Here is a 23,459-nt window from a genome sequence, read left to right on the forward strand (position 1 = left end):
AATTCTGCGCGCACCGTTTCAATCTGTCTGAGTTTACGAGCGGTTCTCTTGCTCCACATGCTAATTGAGGTAAGTCGACGGCGATCAGTCACCAGGAAATAATCTCGAGATGATTTCGCAATGTGTGTGATTTTTGGGTGATGTTGCTAATTTTGGTAGCCCAGCCGGTAGGGCTCGAGCACCTGAGCGAACCCGCCCGTCAGCTGGTGTTGTCGGAGAAGCTAAATCTCCCTCTTAGTAAACCCCAACCCCCCTCACACAACACACTCTCACATACTACACTTGCCCCGAGAGTTAAAGCCCCCTAAATTCTTCTACACTAATGACATTTTTTTATTTGTCTGATGTGCTATAGGTTATTTTTGTTATCAGAGTAAATAGAAGTAATACTAAACTGTCTGATCTTTTGACTCCGGGTTCTGTAGTGACTCAAAGAGGCGATCCCGATTTTTACAAAATCCCATCGAAAAGCGCATTCTATAATCGCTGAGCTGGACATAACTGGTAATGAATTAATTTTAACGCTTAAAAGAGTCCTCTTTACAGTCACTGCCATGACTCAGGTAAATTATGATTTGATTTTTTTTTTTTTTTTCATTTTTTGCAGCAATGACGCAAAATAAATGCATATGGGTTTAAAATATTTCAATCATTCTCTCAATGTTAAGAGATATACGATAATGCTCCTAATTGTTATGAAATCAAACTGAAAAAGATATTCAGGTAAATGAACGGAACTATGGTAGTACGCGGAATTTTTATCAAAGTGGAATGTAATTTCGACAAAATTTAACCGGAAATGATGCATAAGGGTGGAACTTGTGAAACGGAACTGTTGGGGAAATTGCATTGTTTTGTACATTCTCGATGTAATCTGCTGTTTCATCACAAATTAGTAATCATAGACATAAATAACTGCAGTAAAGCGTTAGAATTCAATAAATAATTTATTTTTTAATTTTTTTTTTTTGACATTTCAAAGATTTTGTCATTAAATACCACTCGTAGAAAAAGCTTTGTACATTTTAAATGTAATCTGTTAAAGCATAAATAAAAATAACTGTGAAGGATGCTTTATCCTCGTGTGTATACATGCGGCTTTGTCCATAGGGAAACGTGCAGGTAGACTTCGCATGATAAATTATCTGAATTTAACACTTCACATTTGCGTGTGAATCGTTTGTTGTGCTAAAACACATCAAAAAAACTAAAGTTTGTTTTGAAAAATAGAGAGAGTTTTCTCATTCTTAGGATTATCTGCAATATTGATGGTACAAATTGTCTTTCCTTAACCAAAGTGCGGTGAAAGTTTTCGGTTAAAAGTAATCCCAAAATGTTTTCTCAAAGTCAATAAATACATATGTCTGGTTTTTTTTGGTTAAAAAACGCTTCTTCTCTTCCACTCTGGTTTTAACTTGGGTTTTCAGTCTTCTATGAAGATATTTGTTCTACAGTTTTTCCGGCTTAGAGAAGGCTTCTGTCCTTGCTGTAACGCCAAATCGTTAATTTCAAGCTTTCCCGCAACAAAATCCTCTTTGATCAATGAGATGAACTTGTTGACTGTTCAAGGCTAGTAGCAAAGTTCTGGTAGACATTGGCAGCTGTTGTTTCCTTTTAGTAATCTTGAAGATAAGGATATTAGCAAAAAACAGCCCAGAGTTATGATGACACCACTGTACTCAAGCACAATCTCGTTCATTGAATAAAGCCTTGTGATGCGTGAGCCTTCCATCGACGAACTTGTATGGCTTGAAGCTGTAATTTCGGGAATAGACATGATAATTTTTGCGAGTCCTTTTTTGATGTGAAAATTCTTTCACCTTCAGCGCCAAGCTGAGTTGTTACTTCGGTGAGGTATATTTATCAAATGAATTTTCCTGTTTAATAAGCAAACATTTATCGAGAGGAAAGCGGTGCTGTTGCAGCGAGATTGACGTAACATCCGGTAACATGATACATCCGGTGAAAATTATCTGGAAAGCTTTTACACCGCTTTAGCTTGATTAGAGCGCTTGCGTTGACAGAACTTGTCATCATAAACCAGTAAATCTTTTTAGAAAAACTTGTACGAATTATATTTGAAAATATGATAATTTAACTGCCATGTGGGGATGCACGAACAAGGTGCTATGAAAGTCAAAATTCCATGATTCAGATTGCAAAACGATTTCTGTCAATATGGTATCTGCATTGTGTTTCATGTCCATGAAAGAACCAGGTATTTCACAAGTTGTTGGGAAACATGCCGCATAGCCATTTAATCCTACATTTTTGCCATGAAAACGTGATTCACGCTTTTTGTAAAAAACCAGCACGATTTAACTTATGTAACTCAGACGGTTATGTTAAAAGTTCATTTGGTTCTGGGCAAAATGCCTGCCTATCGAACTATCTGATGAGTGATAAAAGGAAAGTCCGTTTAAATTTCTCTTCCACTTAATTTGTTCCATCATAATTCTAAAGTAGCGAAGACAAAAAGCTCTTTGTTTTCCGATTGTTTCACATTACAAGTATCTCGAAGAACGAGTAAATCCTTCAGAACTTTATCGCGAGAATCAAGTTTCGCCACAGCTAGCCCGTGCTCAAGGTCATGCACTTGTCTTAGCTTGTTAAAGCTAGTCATGGCTGACAGAACGAATTGTTGAGTTACTTTATTCTTCATTCTGTTTAGAAATAACTTAAGCCATCCGACTTACCGCAAACAACCATTTTCAAAGCGCTCAACGAAATTTAGGGTTGCAACTGATGTCAATGAACGAAGGTGGGGGGGACGTTTTCACACATGAGTTTACAATGTCGAAGGTGCTCGCTGTTCGTCTCCTTGAAGTTCTCTCAGAAGGTAAATGAATTACCTTCTTTCTTTAAAATAGGAGCCAATATTTTCATTTTGTGACACACACATTTTTTTTCTCTCTTAATCTTTTACAAGGTTTATTTTTAACAAGTTCTTCAGGAACATGCAACAATAATCTCCTCTCAGTTATAAGTTACGGGATCAAATCATTAGTATTTACTCTCTATTATTGTTTTGGGTGACCTCTCTCCTGTTCAACCCGTTTTTCCCGAGCTCACCAGCTGGTATTGACAGCTGGGCTGCAAGTGGTACAAAACCAGAAATTGTGAAATACTCGCTGAAATTAGTTTTAAATCCAAGAAGATTTTATAACCATCCTTAAGTTCGAAAAACCGCTAATTCCGCAGCATTTCTCCGGTTTCCCTCTTCTGGCCGGCCACAAGATTAACTTAAAACGGACGGAAACAAATTTTTTTCGGAATAGCTAATTTTCTGCCAGAAGTCTTACAGCTGGAATAATGGGCCAGTGTGAAATCGCGACTCAGTTGGCAGTGAACTGAAGTGCGTAGTTTCGTCGGCTTATCTTCGCAGTTTTTACACTTTGCCTTTTCATCTTCATCGCGGCTTTTCCGTGGTAGCCGGCTTCGTTCAGTCAGAAGTCACGTCCATAGAAGTGATCACGTGATCACGCCAGGTCAGCCATGATAATTTTATTAGTCTATGTAGAACAACCTAAGATCTCCCTTGAATTCAGAGCTGCCCTTCAAACAAGGCCCACAACTAACGGAATTTCAGTTTTACGAGGAACGAATAGAAATTTGTATATCTCTCGGAAGTTTGTTTTGGCGTGTTTAGAAAGGTCTTGAAATAGGGCAGGCTTTTCATTTAAGGCAAAGCACTGAAACACTGTAAAAATGCAAAACTTAACGTAAATTACATGTTTGCTACGTCATTATTTAATGATCAAGGATGCTGAAGTTCCTAACGCAATAGATATAATAAGAACTTTGCCGAAAACGTTTTATTTTGCTGGGGTTGAGTAAATGTCTCTTCTAACGGAATGTTTCAAATAAATGTTTCCGCCGTCTGCCTGTCTGTCTTGAGTGGTTTTCAGTATCTTTCATATGTATTTTGCGTAATAAGGTCTAAAAAGCAAAGAAAAGCTAAGTAGAACTGTGGTACCACTGAATAAACAAATTAAGCTTTATTCTAGAGCGATTTTTACGCGCGGGAGTACACCTAGGGATTCTTGGCAGGGGTCCAACTGATCAAATCTCCAATTCCTGACTCTATTTCAAATTAGAACATGCCATTTTCCACATCTGCGGTCAATCCTGGTTCTAAAGTCCACGTACGTTTTCATACGTGGTATTTGAATTGGGCACTTGAGCTCAAGAGAACATATTTATATTCTCTCGTTTGAGCCGTGTTTAAAATTCACATCGCTTCCGAAGCCGGTAGGGAATTAAGTTCAGATGATAAATTTTGCTCACTTTTCTAGTTCTTAATTTTAAAGAAGATACCTCTAAGGCGTAGAAAAACTCTTTAAAATGTTCCCCCGCTCCCAGTCCTCCCGGCGTGTGGCTTTGTAGCTCAGTTTGTAGCATCTGGGAGGCATGCGTTTGAATCACGTCAAAGCCTGAATCTCTTTCTTTACTTTTCTTTTCTTCTGCAATGGTTTAAATTGCAGTTTACCAGCGAGAATCATTGCTTTACTTGCTTTTCTCTCCCTGTTATTCGTTTTGCTTCGAAAAGACAAAAATATTTGGTCTAATCTAACTTAAAAGCTATGACCTACCTAAATAATGACCCTCCCCTCCCCCTTGCACTTGTGGTAACCTTTACGTGATGAGCGGTAATGGACATTACAGCTCCTAATGGAATTGTTCTCAGACCTAATCATTTTTCAAGTAATCCCTTTGGAAGTTTATTGTTTCTGAGTATTTTTTTTTTTGACTGATTAGGAAGGGGCATAATCCCCATAAAAGAAAAAATCAATTGATAATCCAACTGCCATTGAAGTTTAAGAGGATTACTTCACTAGATGATAGAAATTTAGCACGCTGCGAATCAAGCAAGCATTAAGACTTTCGCTGAAAGAGCTCTTGGTGAACTTTTCAACTAAAATTTGCGATTTAAGACCCTCAATTGCAGCAAAAAAATCATAAAAGATTCGAACTAAAAGACGCTTTTAAATTTCCTGCCTTGAAAAAGTAGTTGACCCTTATATCAGTCGTACGCCGACGCAGTCATCAGTTGTCATGACAACTAAGTACTTCGTGGGAACAAGACCTTTGCTTTGAGGCATAAGTGGCCTTTACGTGACATTCCCCTGTGAAAAAAGAAGATATCACGAGATTTATTGGATATCAATTGAGTCATGAAGATCAAGCGATAAGAGAACCAGTTAGAAATTTAAAGGGGATTACATTAAGGACAAGTTTATTGCCTTTATTTCTTGATTTGCTGAAGGAAAATACGCCATTGCTCGTGAAAACATAGAAAATAATTTTAAAATTTTGCTGAAAAGCCAAACTTTTTTCTCAAGTCTTTTTTGTGCGCTTTGTGGAACAGCGCGAGTGTTTTTTTTTTTTAAGAAAACTGACTGACTGCAAAAATCTACGTGTGATGGATATGGATCAATATTTGGTTACTGACTGTTTAAAGTGCCAGCCTTTTTAGTCTTTGTTCTATCACTGTTTACTTCAAACTGCATCACTGACAATTCTTGATCTGTGTGACCACTGAAAATAATAAAGAAAGCACTTGACAATTTAAGGTTACACTAAGCATTGATAACAAACGTGCACAAGCGTAGCTACAGCCAGTATCTTTCATCCGATCAGTGTAGGCGACTTTTTAAACCTTAAAACTACAACGATCTGATTGGTAATTCTCCCTCCTTAACTAACAATTCCTTTTAAATTTTTTACGAGAATTTGGAGTTAAATCACGATAACAACGTCTACCTGATAAATTAGAGTATTCTCATCACCTGTTTGCTGGATAAACTATGGATATTATAGAGAGAAGTCGCATGTTAATCACCTGTGGAAGTTAAAGGATTTAGGTTTATCTGCATTGCAAGCGAGAGTTGCTGTTGCTTCTTCATAGAGAATCATTCCTCTGCCGCAGGCGCATGCGTAAAGGCCAGCACATTCCTTACATGTGCGCATGCACGTTTTCGTCATAACATTTTACTGTTGCTGCGACGACACTTTTCCTTCAATGTTCTAGGCTAGATTCTCAGACTTGAAAGTGGTTGTTCTTCTACGTAATGATTTATACATTTCCCTATCGGCACGTGTTGGGAAAAGTAGTCACTACTAATTCGTGAAAAATCTCCTTATCATAGGTGACCGGTCAGAACATAAAATGAAAAGAATGTTTCTTTGTAATCGTGTGACCTGAGGAATTACAGCATTTATCTAGTGATTAAAGACCGGCTTTTTTCTTTACTTCCGGTATAGTACATAGATCTTTGCCGGATACAATGACGTCAATTGTAAATCTGATAAGCCTACGAAAGCTTATATGAATTTAAACAGAAAAAGAAACAAAAAAAAAAAAGAAATGCAACAGGCAGCAACACGCCCACGTTTAGCAACCTCTAATTCTGTTTGCTAACGGAAATGATTTTCATTAAGGTTCACAGCCTCTCACCGACAAACACGTACACTGATGTACGCCCGTTAGAGTACTGGAATCGACTGAACCTTCCATCCTCTAGAAGTTTAAAAGGACGCAATTAATTTCAGTAGCGTCATATAGGATGGCCCCCGAATACCATATAATCACTTTGCAATCTTTTGTTAGAAAATAACTTCAAGTGAATGATTGTGTATTTGGTATGTTTCCTAGTTTTAGAAGGAAAACTTCATATTCACTTTAATTTGCTAGACACTTTGATCTCTCGTATCATTCTAGGCTAGACGTGGTTTCTGAGGCCTTTCTTCATGTTTAGGCAGTTTGAAAAGATACAGAACTCTAGAACAAAAATTAATCTTTCAAATCGGCACCCTTAAATCCCATTCAAATTTCATTCAACTTATTCATTCTTGTATTTCTAACGTTAGTCAAGTTATCAAGCAGTCCTACTAATAGCGTAGCTCCATCTTCATAAACTTTTCATATATAAACTTGACATAGATTTTATTTCGTTTTTTTACAAGCGTGGGACAAGGAAAAAATTCTGAGTTCCCATGACGAATCGAACCTCAAACCTTCGGATTCCGCGCTCCGATGCTTTACCACTGAGCCACATAGACTCCACGTTTAGCGAAATTCATATGACACCCGTCCTGCATGCTGCTAAGATCAACAATGTTGATAGCGTAATATTTGTAGATAGAACTTGTCATAATTCGCTCAAGCTGCCGAAAGGCTGACGCCAAAGACGTCAGCTTCAGAAACTATTTACATTATAAACTCATTTTATTAAACCAAATTATCTCGGCGCGCACCAAAGTTTCTTTAGAAAATTACCCACTTTTCTACGATTTTGTTTCTATCCTGTCAAGACTCGATAAATACGAAAAGTTCGAATCAAATTCGGTAATCGAAAATGGTATATTTTTTTAAGAAAAATATAATCTTAGTGGGGAAAAATTAGCTCAAGATGTTTGTGTTGTTCAAGATACCTGGTGAAACTTACACAAACAAAGCAATATTTGGAAATATAAGCTGCTGACCATTTACCAATCTTTCAATGATCGTAAAGTTATTGTAAAGTTAGCAGAGGGTTGAAGCAAATTCTTTCACTTTTAACACCCGATAATTGGTAACAAATCAAAGTTAACACACTAAGAAATGCAAAACCCCAGCGAGGATACCCAATGGAACGATGCCTTACGTCGACACGGAATTTTACCCGAAAAAGAAGTTAGTGAAGATCAACTTATCGATCTTGTAGAAGAAACTGTCCAACAGAAAACAGGAAATGTAGTGAAAGCGTATGAAGATATGACTTTAGAGGAACTAGAGGAACTGGAAGATGAAGAAGATGAACGTGTTTTGCTACAGTATAGGTAGGAAATTTTTTTTGTACAGATTTTATTTTCTTATCTCGGCATGAAGTGGACGTGAAAGCTATTGCTGTCAATGACAATCTTGCTTTTACCATATAAGGCAATGAAAACTTGAAGTATGAAAATGGTAAACCTTAGCTGATTCAAAATAAAAATTCCTTGTGTTAAGGAGTTAAAGACAGATACTTGCCAATTGTCAGTTCAGTCAACAAAAGAACTTTTTTTTTTTACTCTTACCTGACGTTACCTGGTTTTTCATATGTCAAGAAAACCCTAGATGGTTAGAAATTTCACCATTCCCGACCTGTCTCAGAGTTTTCAGACTAAGGAAGTTTTGGAATGGAAGACATCCCTGACTTTCTGAGATGGTTGAAAATCAGAGGCATTTATATGTATTTATTACATATTATATTATCGCTGTGATGAACCACACAATGCTTTTGAAATTCATTTGTTTTATAATTTTTAATGAAAACAGTACATGTTTCGGATGAAGCATCATCCATTGTCAGTTTTTTAATGAGAAACAAAATGAAATAATGCAATAAATAGTATAATAAAGTGAGATGTTAACAAGAATAATTAAAAAAACCAAAAAAAAAGTGAAACTATTTATTCTAAGGGAGACTGATTTGTTTGAAAGGGATAAATTAAGATCAGTGTTTGACCTGCGAATTTAAAGACGGCTGCGCCCAAAGGATGTGCATGGCTTCCTTAATTTTCAATTGGAAGCTTGTGGAAGCAGAGTCCAGAATTTTAAAACAATCTTCTGAACAAAGTGAGCAACAATTTTCAGAATCTCTAAGGTACTTATATTTTCTCTGCATGTTCCAGATTTCTGCAATGATCAGAGATTATTGAAGATAAGAAAAACTCCTACTTTTACTGTTGGGGACATTGGTGATAATTTTACCTTGTTACCAATTTCCTTATATTGCTTGGCTCCACTGCTCATGAGTCACAAATGAAGTGGTGAAGTGGTGTCTATAATCTACCAAGACAAACATCTGGTACTCTCCCAATTTACATCCACAAAATCTGCAATAGTCGGAAAATAGTGAAATTACCAATCATCTAGGATTTCCCAACATGGGAAAACCAGCTTTTATCTAATAAATATTGTAAACAGTGTATTGAAATTCTTGATGTTGTAAAGCAAGTTTTATTATCAGAATGGTTCAAAGTTAGTCCTAAGACTGGTTGACTACAGACTCCCTGTGTGACTGTTTACATATTGAATTTTCACCTTTTTCTTCCATCCAATTGTTATAATCTGTGTTAATCTCTGAGGTTTACATAACTGATTATGCATGTAAAAGAACAAACTAGTCATTTGTGTTTGTCACCCACCCCTCTCTTGTGAAAGTGGAGGCACTCTACCAGTTTGAAGGATACCCTAGGTGGCATGTAGAGATGAGTCCTTGTGGTACATCTTTGGGACAGACTGTATTGTTTAAAGTGACTACAACTCTTTTTCTTGTTAGAGTCATAGGTATGACCTTAAATCATTCTAAACCCTTAACTCCCATGAGTGACCAAGACAGCATTTCTCCTTACAATATCAATACAATATCAACTAGATAAGTGATGAGAATAAAGAAAAATATCAATTTGGAGATAATTAGTTGATCCAATACTAAATTCTCTAAACTAACATTAAAAGAATGGTATGGTTGACAGTAAGGAGAATTACAAATTTGATCTGGGAGTTAAAGGATTAATTTAAGCATCTTGCTCTTTGGATACAAAATCCTATAAACATTTTCATTAAAACTCCAGGGACACAGGGCACTGAATGGTATCTAGGATTATTCTTTCACCTGTACATCTTCTTAGAGGGAGTCACCATTTCTCTACATTTGAGTATTATTGTTTTTTATTTTTATTTTTATTTATTTAATTTGTTTTATTTGAAGACAACAAAGATTGGCAGAAATACAGAAATTTCAGAAGGCATCCAAATTTGGTGATGTTAGAGAGATTTCTGCCCAGGACTATGTGGACGAAGTCAATAAAGCTGGCAAAGGAATCTGGGTTGTTCTTCATCTCTACAAACCTGGGTATCCTTTTGTGATCCACATGCGTCAATTTGTAATAAATAAGGATCAGTCTCCCTTTGATCCTTAAGAGTGACTTGTATAGAATTATTTTCTCTTTACAGTGTCACCTTTGAATCACACAGTAAGGTCATGAGAATAGAAAAAATGATCAACAACCAAAGAAGCCCTTGATTGTTAAACAAATTCTCCTTGTCAGCACCTTAGAAAATGTATAGAGAACAGTATGGAGAATATGCATTATGATATTAGGGTGTAGAGGATTGAAAAAAAAAGCTTGCATCTACCATGGAATATTTTGAGGACTAGCATGGAGCACCTTGCGTCTATCATGGAATACAATGTTAAAAGTATAAGAAAGCAATTAACATTAAAATGTTTTTCTCTTAAACATCCATATTTTAAAAAATAACCATGGTAGAAATGTTATCGTTTCCTCTCAAAAGAAGCAACCTTTTACTTGTAAGAAAGATAAACTGAAATCTTTAAGTCCCAAAAGTGATTAACTTGTAACTTCTCTCCATAATATCCCCACATTATCCAGCAAGCAGGTAATAAGAATACTCAAACTCATCAGGTAGAGGTTGTTATCTTGATCCAGCACCAAATTCTCGGGACTCATTGACAAGGAAATGGATAGCAGTTAGAGAGGCGAATTAAGAAGAAAATGTGTAGCAGCTAGAGGGGAGTATTAACAATCACATATTGTGAATTAAAGGGTCAGCTGAAAATCATGTCTGAGACTGCTGAACATGTCTTGAGATTAAAAAAATATGATTATTATTTTTTACAAAACATGCATTTAACAGTCATATCTTCCTTAACCTGGCAAAGTGTTCCATTATGTACACTAGTAAATCAGTTCCTCACGCGCCTGGCTGAGAAGTTTCCGACCACAAAATTTTTAAAGAGTGTATCAACAACATGTATACCAAACTATCCTGACAGACATCTTCCAACGATATTTATCTACTGCGAAGAGGACATGAAGAAACAGTTTGTAGGACCTTTTGCATTTGGAGGAATGAATCTTAAGATTGAAGGTAAGTTGTATTGAATAAAAAGAGAGAGGCAGAGATCTGATGATAACTGAATTCTCTGGTACTGTGCAGTAGTCTCTCTTTAAATTTCAGTGCTCTGAGCTATTGGTTTTTTTTTTTTTGAACTCTTTACACCCTCACATCAGTATCAGTATTATCTTTACTGTTCTCTATACATTTCTTTAGGTTCTGATGAGGAGAATTTGTGTAACAATCAAGAGATTTGTTATTCTTGTGACCTAAGTGTGTGATTCAGAGCTGACATTATATGGAGAAATTAGATGCTAGTCACTCTTAGGTCAAAGGGCATATTACAATCCTAAATGTCTCCAGTCATGATGGCACAACTATAAACAAATCAATTTATGTTCCATATTTATTTCTTGTTTAGTGATTAATATTGATGCCATATCTCTATACTCTATATTTATAGAATTGGAATGGATGTTGGCTGAAGCTGGGGCAGTAAAAACAGACTTAGAAGAGGATCCACGTAAAAAGAATAAAGTTCATGATGTTATGACAAGTTCTTTGCAACAGATGAACGCTAAGGATTCAGATAGTGATGATGATGATGATGAATAGCATCCAGAGAGCAGTTACTGGATATATTTACTTTACTTCCCAACAAACTTAAAGCTTCAACGTCCCCCCTGCCTTGGGTAACTCATCAGCATTTGACCATGGTCTGTGCCTAGGGGGGTGGGAAATCTGAACCTTGCCCTACTGGGGTGGGGTGGGAATACAAGTAGAATGCAATAATTGAATCTTTAAATGTTGAGGTGTTCAAGGTAAATAGTTTCATTTTGCAAGTGAATGGCTCAGAAGAAACGGTCTACAAGGTCTGGGTTTCAACACTTTGTCAATGTGTAGAAGGTCACTGTCACTGATATGGCCTTGTACAAAAAAATTGGCTCGGGCATTGAAACACAAGCTTTACCCTGAGGGGGGAGGGGAGGGGAGATATTCGAATAAATTTATGGTCAAAAGTTCAAATGCCCAAAGCATTGCTTGGGGGAGGGGAGGGAGAGGAAATGTTGGAGCTTGGAATTGCAGGATGCATTATGTCAGATATTTAAAAATCATCTTGAAAATTATCTCAAAAAACAAATTTAAGAAATCCCTGTTCATTTGATTAAGCACCCAACCTCAAATAAGGAGGAGTTTTGATTATTACTTCATGACTCACTTACAATCTCTTAATTCACTGCCTGTGTATAGACATCTAAAAATTTTGTTATTATTTCTTGTTTTGTTGCAAAGTTAACTTAATACTCGCTGAAAATGGTGGGGATCAAATAAGTTTGAAAAAGTGTCCTCCTCAGATAAGTGCCAGCTCCAAAGGTTCAAACATTTTATGAGTGCCCAGAGCACTTTGCAAGTAATTACAGTATCTACCTATCACTTAATTTTTTTAATAGATAGAAAAGTGGTGGGGAAACTTTTTTTAATTACTTAGAGGGGACAAATAAATGAGCTAAGGAGAGTTTAAAAAAAAAAAGGCTCTTTTTTAACCTGTGTCAGTTGTCCTCTTCACAACCAATGTTAGCAATTGTGCTCTCGATTTTTGGCAGTAGGAGGCCTGGGTACAAGATTTGGGAAAATTCTTTTACCACTGACTCTCTCCAATAAGTCGAAATCATAAACACAGATTTCAAGATTTTTCTTTGGTTTTATTGCAAATATTTGCTTTAAAAATACATTAACAGTTTTTTGCCAACATATCTATCTTCTCTGGCTATTTACAATTGATCATTGAAGATCATGTACATTGAGGAGAATTCCTCCTTAAATAATTTTGTCACTGTATTATTTGGGTCAAATTGTTACTTCTCACAGTCCTAATACGTCGTGGTACTTACATTAAATAAACAATAACTTTTAACTTTTATTTGAAATAAGTTTCCACCTTTGAAATGATATATATGACTATTAACTTGTAATTAAAACTACAGATTTGGAAACAAAAATTACCGCTACGTAAATCGTAATCGTAAAATAAAATTAAGTTAGATTTCTCGAGAAAAAAAATAAACTGGCGCGCTAGATAGGAGGCTTGTCGTGTTCCAAGAACGCGTGAGAAACGCGTCTTAAACGCGATAGAAACGCGTTACAAGGACAATCTGGCAAAGCCAACTAACCCTTTCACTCCTACAAGTGACGAGGAACTAATTTCCTCTTACAGTATCAATACAATACAATCGTAACTTACATCGATGGAAATGTAGGTAGGTGAAATTGTGGAAGTGAAAGAGTTATTCTAACGAGCTGATGTATCTGCAAACCGTGATAAATAAATAATGTAATGTATTTCTGTACGATGAACCGTGAGTCATTAAATAATATTGTTATAGACAACTGCGGATTTGAGTAACTAACGAGGTAAATGAGAGTATTTTAAAGTTCTGTTGATCAACAAAAGTATATCGCAAGACCTGGCGATCGAAATGATAAGGTCATCTAGACTTAATAAACCTTATTCTTATCGCCGCGTATTTAATTCGTCGACTGGCAAATTCAAAGAGCTGTTGTTGTGACCAATTCTTAAACACTTGCTCTTTTTGTTAACGGTTGAAAACCTAAAAATGTCTCTGCTTGAAACAACGGAGGCTAAGTGCAATTTCCCATTGACCAATCACCAACTGATATCTTAAACAGACCAATATATGAGACCTCATGAAGAAGAAACGTATTGCCAATGCTAAGCGCGGGAAAACGACAGCCGGTGAAATACGCAAGGAAACGAATGAAACGTACTTGAGAGAAAACTTTGCTGCTAATTGGTTACAAATACTGTAAACTTGCTCTGATTGGTTGAATATTTTTAGCCAAAGAGAGCTATGCAAACCTAATCTAATCTAACGCAGGCGCACAAAATAACGCAAGAAAACTATAAGTAGACTATCACCGTTTGGGATAACATTTCTAACATGTCCGAATTTTTAACGAAAGCTCCATCAGTGCTTACTTGTTCTTACATAGTAAGAAAAACATCAAAATTTTGCAGAAAAAGATCTGAATTAACGGGCTGTACCGCCCAAGCTTTTACAAGGAAATTAATAACGTTTCGCGACTCTTCGGCTGAAAAAGGAGACACCCAAATTCTGACACTATATATTCGTACCCGGACAAACCTTTTTCACTAAACCAACAATAGCTACCTTAAACATTCTGACGATGCAACACAGGTCACAACACAGCGGTCGAACGTCAAGCACGCGCAACGGAATCAATTCTGGCCGGCCGCGCGCCAATTCCCCGCGCGAAATTTCTAAAGAAAACATTAAGAACTAGCGCTGTCTCACAGCGTAAGCGAAGGATAATTGAGACGTAAATAGAAATTGGTCAAAAAGGAAACAAAGATTATCAAGTTTATTTACAACTCTTTTTCGAGCCTCACCGAAAAAAAGTTATACGTCTTTAAAGCGCCGTGACTTACTGGCTCGTGTGGCTGTACGTAACTCGTGAGGGACAACTTGGTCCTGACGGCCTGAAAGCTTGCCACATAGTTGTTGTTACGTTTGCCCCTGTGCAGACGTTTAACCGCTGTGTTTCGCTCATAATTTACAATAATGATAGGCATCGGAATACTTTGACGAGGCTAAACAGCTTCCTGTTATACCTGGTATCACAGAAAAGCTACTAGACAATAACAGCCGTAGTCAATACATCTTCGTGAGGCAAACTAGGAGAATACCATCATTATCACCGATCAAAAAATCACAGTGAGGTTTATCGGCCAGCGGCTTGCCGTAAAAAGCATGTGCGTTAAAACTTAAAGAACCCAGTTCTACTTGGTTTTGAAATGCTGTTGCATCCATACTCAAAGCTGGAAACAAGAAAAATTCCCCGCAAGTATAGTTTGGTTATATTCTGAGTAAAAATACTTCTCCAGATGGAGTTTGGAAGATTTGCCAAACAGTTTTTTCTACCATCACAACATTTAAGTTTTCCCCTTAAAAGTCCGTTCACGTTTTACGAGTCGACGAACCATGCCCTAAAATGCATGTTGGACGCAATGTATACGCGTATTGCATGCGTATTTAACGCGGTCAAATAAAGTGATTGGGGTACAAAAAAAAGTACGTCAGTGCAAATACAAATGTTTCTGCTGCGGCTGTATTTCGATAAACAAAGTTTGCAATTCGTTGCTTGGCAACAAAAATTTTTTTTCAATCGGCCGATTTTTATTTTGTTTTTTTCAACACCGCCTGCGGTCGAAATTTAAGACTGTCTGAGACAATCCAGTACAATATATTAATTCCAAAAACACTTAACGAGAGTGATTCAATTTGACAATTTGAAGACTTCATCTCCAATTTAAAATGAAAATACATTATGACTTTTCATGGCAGCCAAGAAACGACATCATCGTTTCGTGGCTACCATCAATTACTGCGTTTTTCACGTTCCTTCCTCTACGAGGGAAAAACGCCGAAAGAACGTAGAAAGTACATAAAAGGCGCGTTTGCTTCGCAAACTGTAACTAAATTTTTTTGTGTGAAATTTAAGGTTTCATTCAAGTTTCTTTCTCGTAACAGAAACATTTGCACTTGACTAACAGTACTAGCTTTTTAATTCTATATTGAATTTGCAGATGGTGTTAGTTAAATAATAGATTAATATAACTTTAATTGTATTTAACTATAAATTGCGTTGATTTTTGACCTACTCTTGTTAGGGAAGCCCCCTTTGCTCGGCCGTTCTTCTTTATTCCAACTAACCATTTTGTGTTTTTGTACAACAAGAACGAATGGTACGTGTTTTCTTCCTGAATTTCCTTAAAAACGCAGTTTAGCGACGGTTCCTCCTATTTCGATTAGAAGAAAAAATAAACAGTGTGAGGAGAAATGGCGGAAGTTTAATAGCAGAATTTTTATAGCAGCAGAATTGGAGTGAAAAGAGCGCAAAATATTCCTTTTTCCTATTTGCGCCTGTGTATCGAGTACAACGCTGTGGCCAATCACAGCATAGGTATCAAAGCAGTCAGCTAATGAGAACTTGAAGCGCATACGGTGTTAAACCTGGGAAAATGCTCAGGGCTACTTCAACTGTAGCCCTTGAAGCTTTCGTGTGATTGGTTGAGAAAGATCAACCAATCAGAGAGTAGCAACAGTAAAAACTAGTGACTCAATCTAGATTTCTCGGCCGGTATAAAGAGCAGCCATTAAATCCCTATCTCTTAACAATCACATAAAACTGAGCATTTCTACTTACAATTCCCTGTAAGACACCTTTTTCACTGAACGATAAATATCTTTGACTTGTCAGGCCCAGTATCATTAGCAACCCGGTCCCGATTGAGTGGAACTCCAATTCAGCTGTTGGAACATGAAAAAAATAAAGTAGGTTAGTTTCCTGGAATACCGCTCAGTATGTGTTAGTGATAGTTAAAAGAAGTTGTTTATCGTAAGACAACACAGCGGTCAAACGTCGAGTATGCGCAAATAGATCAATTTTGGCCGACCGCACGCCAATTTCCCGCGCAAAATTTCGAAAAACACAACTTGGTTCCGAAAGTACGCCTCATTCGTTAAAACGTTCGCGCATGCACACGCGTCTGACCGCTGTGTTTCGTGATACTTTGCTGTCAGATCAGGTTGAGCTTCGGCAAGCCTGTATGAGTGCTAAAAAGCCCACTCAAAAACCAAAGGGGTGGGGCAAGTTTGGTTCTTTGTCAAATGACAGGGGTGTAAAGCCTTCTCGACTCCTTTTTTCGATCTTCTGGAGTCTCTACGGGGAAGGAACGCAGGCTCACTTCCCAAACTGCGGCGGGAAATCGAGCCTTAAAAGTACTTGAAAAGTAGAGTTTTTTTTCTGAAGATCACATCATGTAACTTGTATCACGGTTTATACCTTTGACCTTTAGGTCACTTGACTTCTCCGTCTTTTTTTATTTAAAACAAAAAAATTTATTGAAGCACTTACCTAGAGGAGAATTACTGTCCGTAGTCCCATCCACGGTTCCATCGCGTTTAATTCTTAAAAGGTAACCATTGCGATTAAATAATTTTCCCCTCCGTACGTATGTCGGAGGTTTTTTATGCAAGTTTCTGTCCATTTGTGGTTTATCCATCGTAAGGCGCATATACACCTGATGTTCAGGTGAGATAAATGCCTGTTCTACGTTATCCGAGTCATCATCGGAACCACTCGCCTCCCTTCGACTGCCCTTCGGCGAGTTTCCGACCGGCAGCGCTTCCGACGGAAGGAAACTTGAGTGGGAAACACACAACAGCAAAATCCAACTCAGCGCATTTGCCAATAAAACCTGGAAACAAGTAACAACATTTTGACTCAGTAACTGCGGCAACCAGGCCATAACAATGGTATAGATTTCTCTTTGAGAGCATAAAGGCTTAATGAGATGGTTGCGTTGCATGTGCTTTCAAATCACTACCGGCCTTGGCCAGAGTTTCCTCTCGATGAACGGAAACAAGAAGTAAACTCTTTCAAATTTTATTTTACCTTTTTAAAGGTTTTTCCCAGGAAAACAATCAACTCTTACCTTCATCAGAAACCTCAGTGAATCAACATAACCAGGTCAGATCAAAACAGTCTTATAATTCAGTCTTATAAGGTCAGTAAGAGTTTAGTTTCACAGAGAAACAATAAACATTCTGATTTCTAAGGCATTGTATACGTTGGAATGTCTTTCACCTAGCACCTTTGTGAGATAATGAGAACAGTTTTTAATTAATATTCTTTTTTTGAACTCGCCGTAACTAAAAGTTAAACGTGCGTTAAAAATTCACTCTTTCGGCAAAGCCGTTTACTTTTCGCTCTACAATTCGCAAGAGAAAACAGAACATTAAAATGATTTGGCTTAACGTACACTTCGATAGTAAGTACATGAAGATCTAGAATAAAGGCGCTGGACATAAGGACGTTTCGAACAAAACACGTGAAACTTGGATGTGCAAAAATTTAAGTGACATAAAAGGTGCTATCTAGAATGGAAACAAAGAGATGTTTCTATTGAGGCAGGCCAAGGTCAACCTCATTTCAAAACAAGAGCTATTTGTTTTGAAAACAACCGACGTTTACCTCCTACGGTCGCTTGACATGAATCAGGTGATACTGTACACGAGTGTCAAATACGACTTCAATAGGGTAGCGAGGGTTGATTATCTCGTTCACACTTTCTCAGGTGAGAAAGTTGTATAGCCTTGGTGGCGTGCTTTCAGGCTGTCAGAACAAAGTTGTCTTTCAAGAATTATAAACTGCCCGATAAGGCCCAAAACATTAAATAGATAAATCAAGAGGAAACTGTGGTTAAATAAGCATTTTGTACGAAAGTTATCGATTTTTCCTATTTATTAATCAAAGAACGTTTTAATATTGTTTTCTCTTAGTCTGTGAGACAGCGGATGATTACAGAATCGCGCCCATTGAAAAACGTCGCACGGGAAAATGCAAATAAGCTAGAAAAGAGAAAGAGAGCTTGCGTAACTTCACGCAGGCCTGTCAATCCGACTGTCAATCATGTAATCCCCCGTGTACGCAGTGTTCGAAAGTATTGTTTCTTGTGCAGACAACCGAAACGTAGCGCTTTTCATCGAAGAAGAATAGACGTAATTAGTGGCGTTACCTTGATTAGGTTATATTGTTTAAAAATCGGTCAGATGTAAAATTAAATTACCTTTCAAATGACTCAAATGCGGCAGATTTGCGAGGTTCGACCATCAACTTCGCCAAGAAAGCAAAACATCACAGAAATATTCCTTTTAGTAAAATTTCCGTACTGCCCCATACTATCGTAAAACAAATCTGTTTTCCCAATGGTAAAGTATTGTTTTTGTCACTCTATCCAAGAACTGAACGTATAATGTAGTGTGGGGCTGTGCGGAATTTTACCTTCCTTTTTGGCCCGTTATTGCCGTCAGTTTCAGATAACACGTCGGTAGTCTAATTACTTTTCGAAAAGCTTAAGTATACGTTGTAGATTCCCGCTCCACGTAGGTGCACGCTCACGCTCATAAGCTTACGGATGAAAACTTCACGCTCTTTTGATATGCAAACGCGGCCCTCGCTCTTTACCGACGAAAAGAGCATTTCGTCACTTTGAAACAATGCTAATTGCTCCAATTGTATCTCCATTGTCTCTAAACCGGCGCAAAGCGAAATTTTACAACTCCCGTTTGGGAATTTGTCAATTCAGATCTAAAGCGACCGAAGTTGGCGGTGAGCGTTTGCAACCTCATTCCTAGGTCATTGCGCCCGCAAAGCATTATGGGTACCCCACTTTTCTCGGGCGACGCTTTTCAATGGGCGCGTTTTCCATTAAACTTCCGCGCGGGAAACTGGCACGCGGCTGGCCGAGATTGTTTCCCTTGCGCATGCCTTAAGTTTGACCGCTGTTTTTTTCCCATCCTCTCACCAATCCCTTTGCCAGAAGACACAGCTGACTGATGTCTGCGCTTTTCTTTTACAGAACAGCCTCCAAAAAATTTGTACACCCGAAAAATATTTTTAAAAGTTAATTTTTTCTTTAATAACACTGGGAATAGGAAAATGCCTTCAACGACAGCAAAACGCCCCGATTTTAAATGCCAGCCACCTTTTTCTCCACAAATTTATCTGAATTTTTCACCTAGAACACTTGAGCCCGCTGTATTGACTGCATACCTGTGACGTAGCAGTTCGTTCTTCAACTCTGCCTTGCCAGAACTCTTTTGTCAATGCCGTAAAAGTCAAGAAAGGATAAACCCCTTGTAAGGAAATGTCATGGAAGTTCAGGCTTGCTAAATTTAGAAACCCACCATCCGGAAATTCGTTAAGGGTTTCTTAAGTATCCTAAAAAATACTGTCGTCATTTCCGGGCTAATATTCGGGTGCAACATAGAAACAGCCTCAAGGAAAAATAGTGGTCAGCGGTGTCACATTACAGAGTAAAAGTGTGTGGGTAGATATTGTTTACAAATGTGTTCCTCCGTATTTGCATCGGCGACTTAGCGTTTCGGTGCTTTGATTCCATCTGATAAAACTGTGGTATGAAAAGATTGCACTTGATAAAAAATTAAAATTTTACAGTGGTTTTATCGCGTCACACGAATTCCGAAGTACTGGATATATGAGGTTCTTTTCAAAGTAGCTTGTAATAATGGCAATTGTGTTTTGAGCAAATGAGCTCTGCTTTCTCGGATATTTTAAATCACTACGATACGTTCTCGAAGCCTTTGTTTGCGTAACGATGGATAAACGCTGATGCAATCGATGTCAGTTTTGACTCATAATCGTTGAATGGGAAGTTGAAGTGATAATCTCGCCGACGTGAAAAAATCTAATTATCAAGAACTTGAAATTCTTTAAACAAAAACATGATCAATACGACAAAACTAAAGTGTCCAAAATCACATGATGAGTGTTTGGAATTCTTTGCTCTTTCACAACTACGTTGCGGTTTTATTATTAATGCGTGCGTAAATAACATCTAAAAGTCTTCCGGTCTATCGGACAGGCGGTCATAGAAAAATACATAATAAGACATAATTTGCAAGTCAGCGAGGTTGCATTCTGTAATTATTACTTAGAAAATTACTCTTAATTGCTGTCAGTTTAGTCTTTAAGTGATCGGACTACATCTAAGTATAATAAGAATCGTTGAACAATTATCAATTCCCCTGAATAGACCAGTAAAATTGACCGTAAAGTAGACGTCACTTTGACAACGAATTTACGAGGAAACCTACCATCGAGCGAGGCGGGAAAGTTATTAGTTTAAAACATTATATTTTACCGCGGGAGCTGACAATATTCTACTCCTCTGAAGTTCTTAAACGCCATCAGCAATTAGTAGATATCATTTCCAAAAATAAACGGAAGAGTGATCGTCAAAATAAACAGTTCGAATGAACTGTTAAGATTCATCAAATCTAGTGACAGGTTGTGCTGTTTGATTCCCAAAATGAAATCTTTCATTGCTTGGAATCCCCTCGGTAAGAGCTAGAAATCGATGCAGAAATCTCGATAGTAATGTTGTGATTATAAAATATTGACAACACGAAGCTTCAATTTGATCAGAATTTTCGCTGAAAATTTTAACCGACAGTTATTCAAAATACTGATCCAAAGGCTTATGATTTTAATAGTGACCTTATAATAATAATTTGGCATGGCACTATATTCATCTGGTATTGGCGATGGAATTTTTCACGAAAAGTTCAAGGCAAAATTTTGTTCGGAAATCTCTTGGCAACGAATTTTCAAGTTGGGAGTCACGAGACATCTTGCCTTATTAATGCTTTAACTGGTAAAAGATCTCGACAGATCTCCTTCTAAAGCCTTTTTTAAGAGGCCACCGCCTACAGTTTCTATGAAGGCTGCATATCTGGCCATTTCGACCGAAAAGCAAAGAGAAGCCAATATCTTGTAATCGCCAAGCGCGTGAAACTACCTTACTCAGGAAGTTTGCACGTGGAATTCACTGCTATTCAATTTCACACACAAAACGTTTCCTAAAGCTACCGTATGTAACAATCAATTCCAGCTGAGCGTTCGAAGCGGAAAAATCTTTAAACGTTATTCATCTTGAGACTAAGAAGTAATGTACTATCAAAATAACCCCCTTCAAAAGAATTTCATTCATAAGTTTGTGGGCGCCAGTGTTTGTATACACACGGAACGCAAATTACTACCATGACCACTCGTCCACAACTAAACGAACTAAAACGATTTTAAAGCCCGATTTTTCATTGTTTTAACGTAAAAAGAATCATAATATTTTCGAAATTCTTGATGTACAATAATGTTAACTGTTTGACACTCACTTTGGGAAAATACCGAGCGACAATTTCCTCAAAACGGCGTTCACATATTCTGTAATTACCGTTTGCACACGTCAGACAACCAAGTCCGAGTAAGTTCTAATTCTCAGAGATAGGACAAATCAATTCTACTTCCCAGAAAGGGAGTCGTGAAACCTTACCTTGTACATACTAATAGACACTGAAATTTCATCTACTTCGCCGGATCTCTCCTGAAATTATTACCCGTCGCTAGGTAAGCTTATATTTCACCAAGCGAAGTTAAAATGAATGAGATCGGAAACACGTCGGACGATTTACCGGCGCATCCCGAAAATAAATTAAGCCCACCCACTTACTTCGAGAGGAAAGCGACGTAAAATTCTGTTAAATTTAACCTCCGATAATGATTATAGAATAAACAAAATCTTTAATGGCTTAGAGGTTTTAGACAAAAATGTGGCATCGTAGTTGAAAGCTTCTAAAGCGACAAAACAACTTAGTCGTGTTTTTCCCGCCAATCCCGAGAGGAGATGACGTAATTGGACAGCGGAGATCCCCAGAGTACGATAAGATTTCATTTACTGTGATATTTCTATCATCTCTTAAGGCTTCCTCTCTTTAGCAAATCCTATCAGCTGTCTCACTAAAAACTGTTGACTCGGCGTTTATTATGCGTGTTTCTATAACTACACACCCACCACGCAAATATTACATTTATGATGCATAATTTGGAGACCTTGTGATATCTTGAAATACTCCTTCGCAATCATTCACTCTAGATTTCATATGATGCCTTCTAATCGCTTCGCCTAACTTGTCTTTCAAACAATCCACTCTGAAATTGCCATCGCTAGCGAATTACGTAATGGTTTTAATTTAAAAGCTAAAAAGTTATCGAAATTTCTCGACAAAACGAATGGATTTTACATCACATAACGCAAAATGGCATTTTTGTTGGACTAAAATACTTCGTTTGCGTCAGAACTATCCATGTGTTGAAAGTACCAGTTTAAGTTGACAGAGAAGCTAATATCCGTTTCAATTATTATCTTGTTTTACGAAGATTTCGTTATTTCTTCAAAATTCACAGGTAATAAATTAATCCCCTTAATTTTTGCTGTTTTGAAAGTAAATGTAATCCCTTGGGAAATTGAACATTCTAGTGTCTTCGTTAATCATTTGACTGAACAAAACTTTTTACCTGAGTGGATGAAATTGGCACTTGCCGTAACGAACAGCACCTGTTTCGTGTCGCAATGACCCGCCCACGCTGCACATGTTGGCCGTATTGTATCAGTGTATCTCTGACTGCGCGCGAGTCAAAACATTTTTTGTGCCAAATACTTCTTATACACACCCTGCAGGTGCGAAAGAATGAAATAAGGCGAGGTGAGAGAAACCCATGGAGCGAGTCGTAAATAAAACCATGTCTGATTTTTGAGAACAATGCAACTGCAGATGGCTTTCTTTCATATAACACGTGATATACACTTTACAAATTAGCATAGATAGTTGTTCGGATCCTTTTTCGTTTGAAATTTCAAAGGTTTGAAAATGATATGAATGGAGGATAAAAAGAAAATACAATTAAGACCAGAAATCTGACTCGATTTCCAAAATTATCTGTAAAAATAAAATCGATCATGATTAACTATGTTGGCGAAGGGCTAGCGCACGAGACGTCAGCTTCAGGAACTCTTCATGGTGGCCAATTAACATTATGAAATCAGTTGATAAAACCACTATATAAAGTTAATAGTTTCATTTCCCTCGAGTTTAAAAGTACAGAACCT

At 37.4% G+C, this 23,459-nt stretch overlaps 2 protein-coding genes and 2 long non-coding RNA genes across 6 annotated transcripts; 2 read left to right on the top strand and 2 right to left on the bottom strand.

Annotated features, from left to right (window-relative positions):
* Window positions 1–249: 249 nt before the first annotated feature.
* On the top strand, window positions 250–1,868 carry LOC149051246 (uncharacterized). The gene is made up of 2 exons (XR_016184167.1): window positions 250–504; window positions 608–1,868. It is a non-coding gene; the product is annotated as an uncharacterized LOC149051246 (long non-coding RNA).
* On the bottom strand, window positions 929–6,468 carry LOC149051247 (uncharacterized). 3 transcript variants are annotated; one of them, XR_016184164.1, is made up of 4 exons: window positions 5,843–6,468; window positions 5,449–5,538; window positions 4,318–5,126; window positions 929–3,939 (listed from the first exon to the last, which is right to left on the bottom strand). It is a non-coding gene; the product is annotated as an uncharacterized LOC149051247 (long non-coding RNA). The 3 variants fall into 3 exon arrangements; XR_016184163.1 differs by having other exon boundaries at window positions 929–5,126; XR_016184165.1 differs by having other exon boundaries at window positions 929–5,126; window positions 5,790–6,468.
* Window positions 6,469–6,564: 96 nt separating this feature from the next.
* LOC113672033 (phosducin-like protein 3) lies at window positions 6,565–12,903 on the top strand. The gene is made up of 5 exons (XM_089197980.1): window positions 6,565–6,642; window positions 6,967–7,821; window positions 9,738–9,881; window positions 10,713–10,921; window positions 11,352–12,903. The coding sequence occupies exons 2-5, from the start codon at window positions 7,604–7,606 to the stop codon at window positions 11,501–11,503; spliced, it is 723 nt and encodes a 240-aa protein (XP_089054106.1). The 5' UTR covers window positions 6,565–6,642; window positions 6,967–7,603; the 3' UTR covers window positions 11,504–12,903.
* Window positions 12,571–21,981, bottom strand: LOC113672023 (fibroblast growth factor 1). Its single transcript, XM_027188295.2, has 4 exons — window positions 21,846–21,981; window positions 16,847–17,189; window positions 16,136–16,239; window positions 12,571–15,728 (listed from the first exon to the last, which is right to left on the bottom strand). The coding sequence occupies exons 1-4, from the start codon at window positions 21,852–21,854 to the stop codon at window positions 15,549–15,551; spliced, it is 636 nt and encodes a 211-aa protein (XP_027044096.2). The 5' UTR covers window positions 21,855–21,981; the 3' UTR covers window positions 12,571–15,548.
* Window positions 21,982–23,459: the final 1,478 nt, after the last annotated feature.

Source organism: Pocillopora damicornis, chromosome 1 (assembly GCF_964200805.1).
Source record: "Pocillopora damicornis chromosome 1, jaPocDami1.2, whole genome shotgun sequence".
Classification (NCBI taxonomy): domain Eukaryota; kingdom Metazoa; phylum Cnidaria; class Anthozoa; order Scleractinia; family Pocilloporidae; genus Pocillopora; species Pocillopora damicornis.

Coding starts and splice junctions, on each gene's coding strand:
- LOC113672033 (XM_089197980.1), top strand. CDS start 7,604: ATGCAAAACCCCAGCGAGGATACCCAATGGAACGATGCCTTACGTCGA. Junction 7,822..9,737: donor CGTGTTTTGCTACAGTATAG/GTAGGAAATTTT, acceptor TTTTATTTGAAG/ACAACAAAGATTGGCAGAAA. Junction 10,922..11,351: donor AATGAATCTTAAGATTGAAG/GTAAGTTGTATT, acceptor CTATATTTATAG/AATTGGAATGGATGTTGGCT.
- LOC113672023 (XM_027188295.2), bottom strand. Junction 16,240..16,846: donor GGACAGTAATTCTCCTCTAG/GTAAGTGCTTCA, acceptor ATGTTCCAACAG/CTGAATTGGAGTTCCACTCA. Junction 15,729..16,135: donor AAGGTGTCTTACAGGGAATT/GTAAGTAGAAAT, acceptor TAATCGAAATAG/GAGGAACCGTCGCTAAACTG.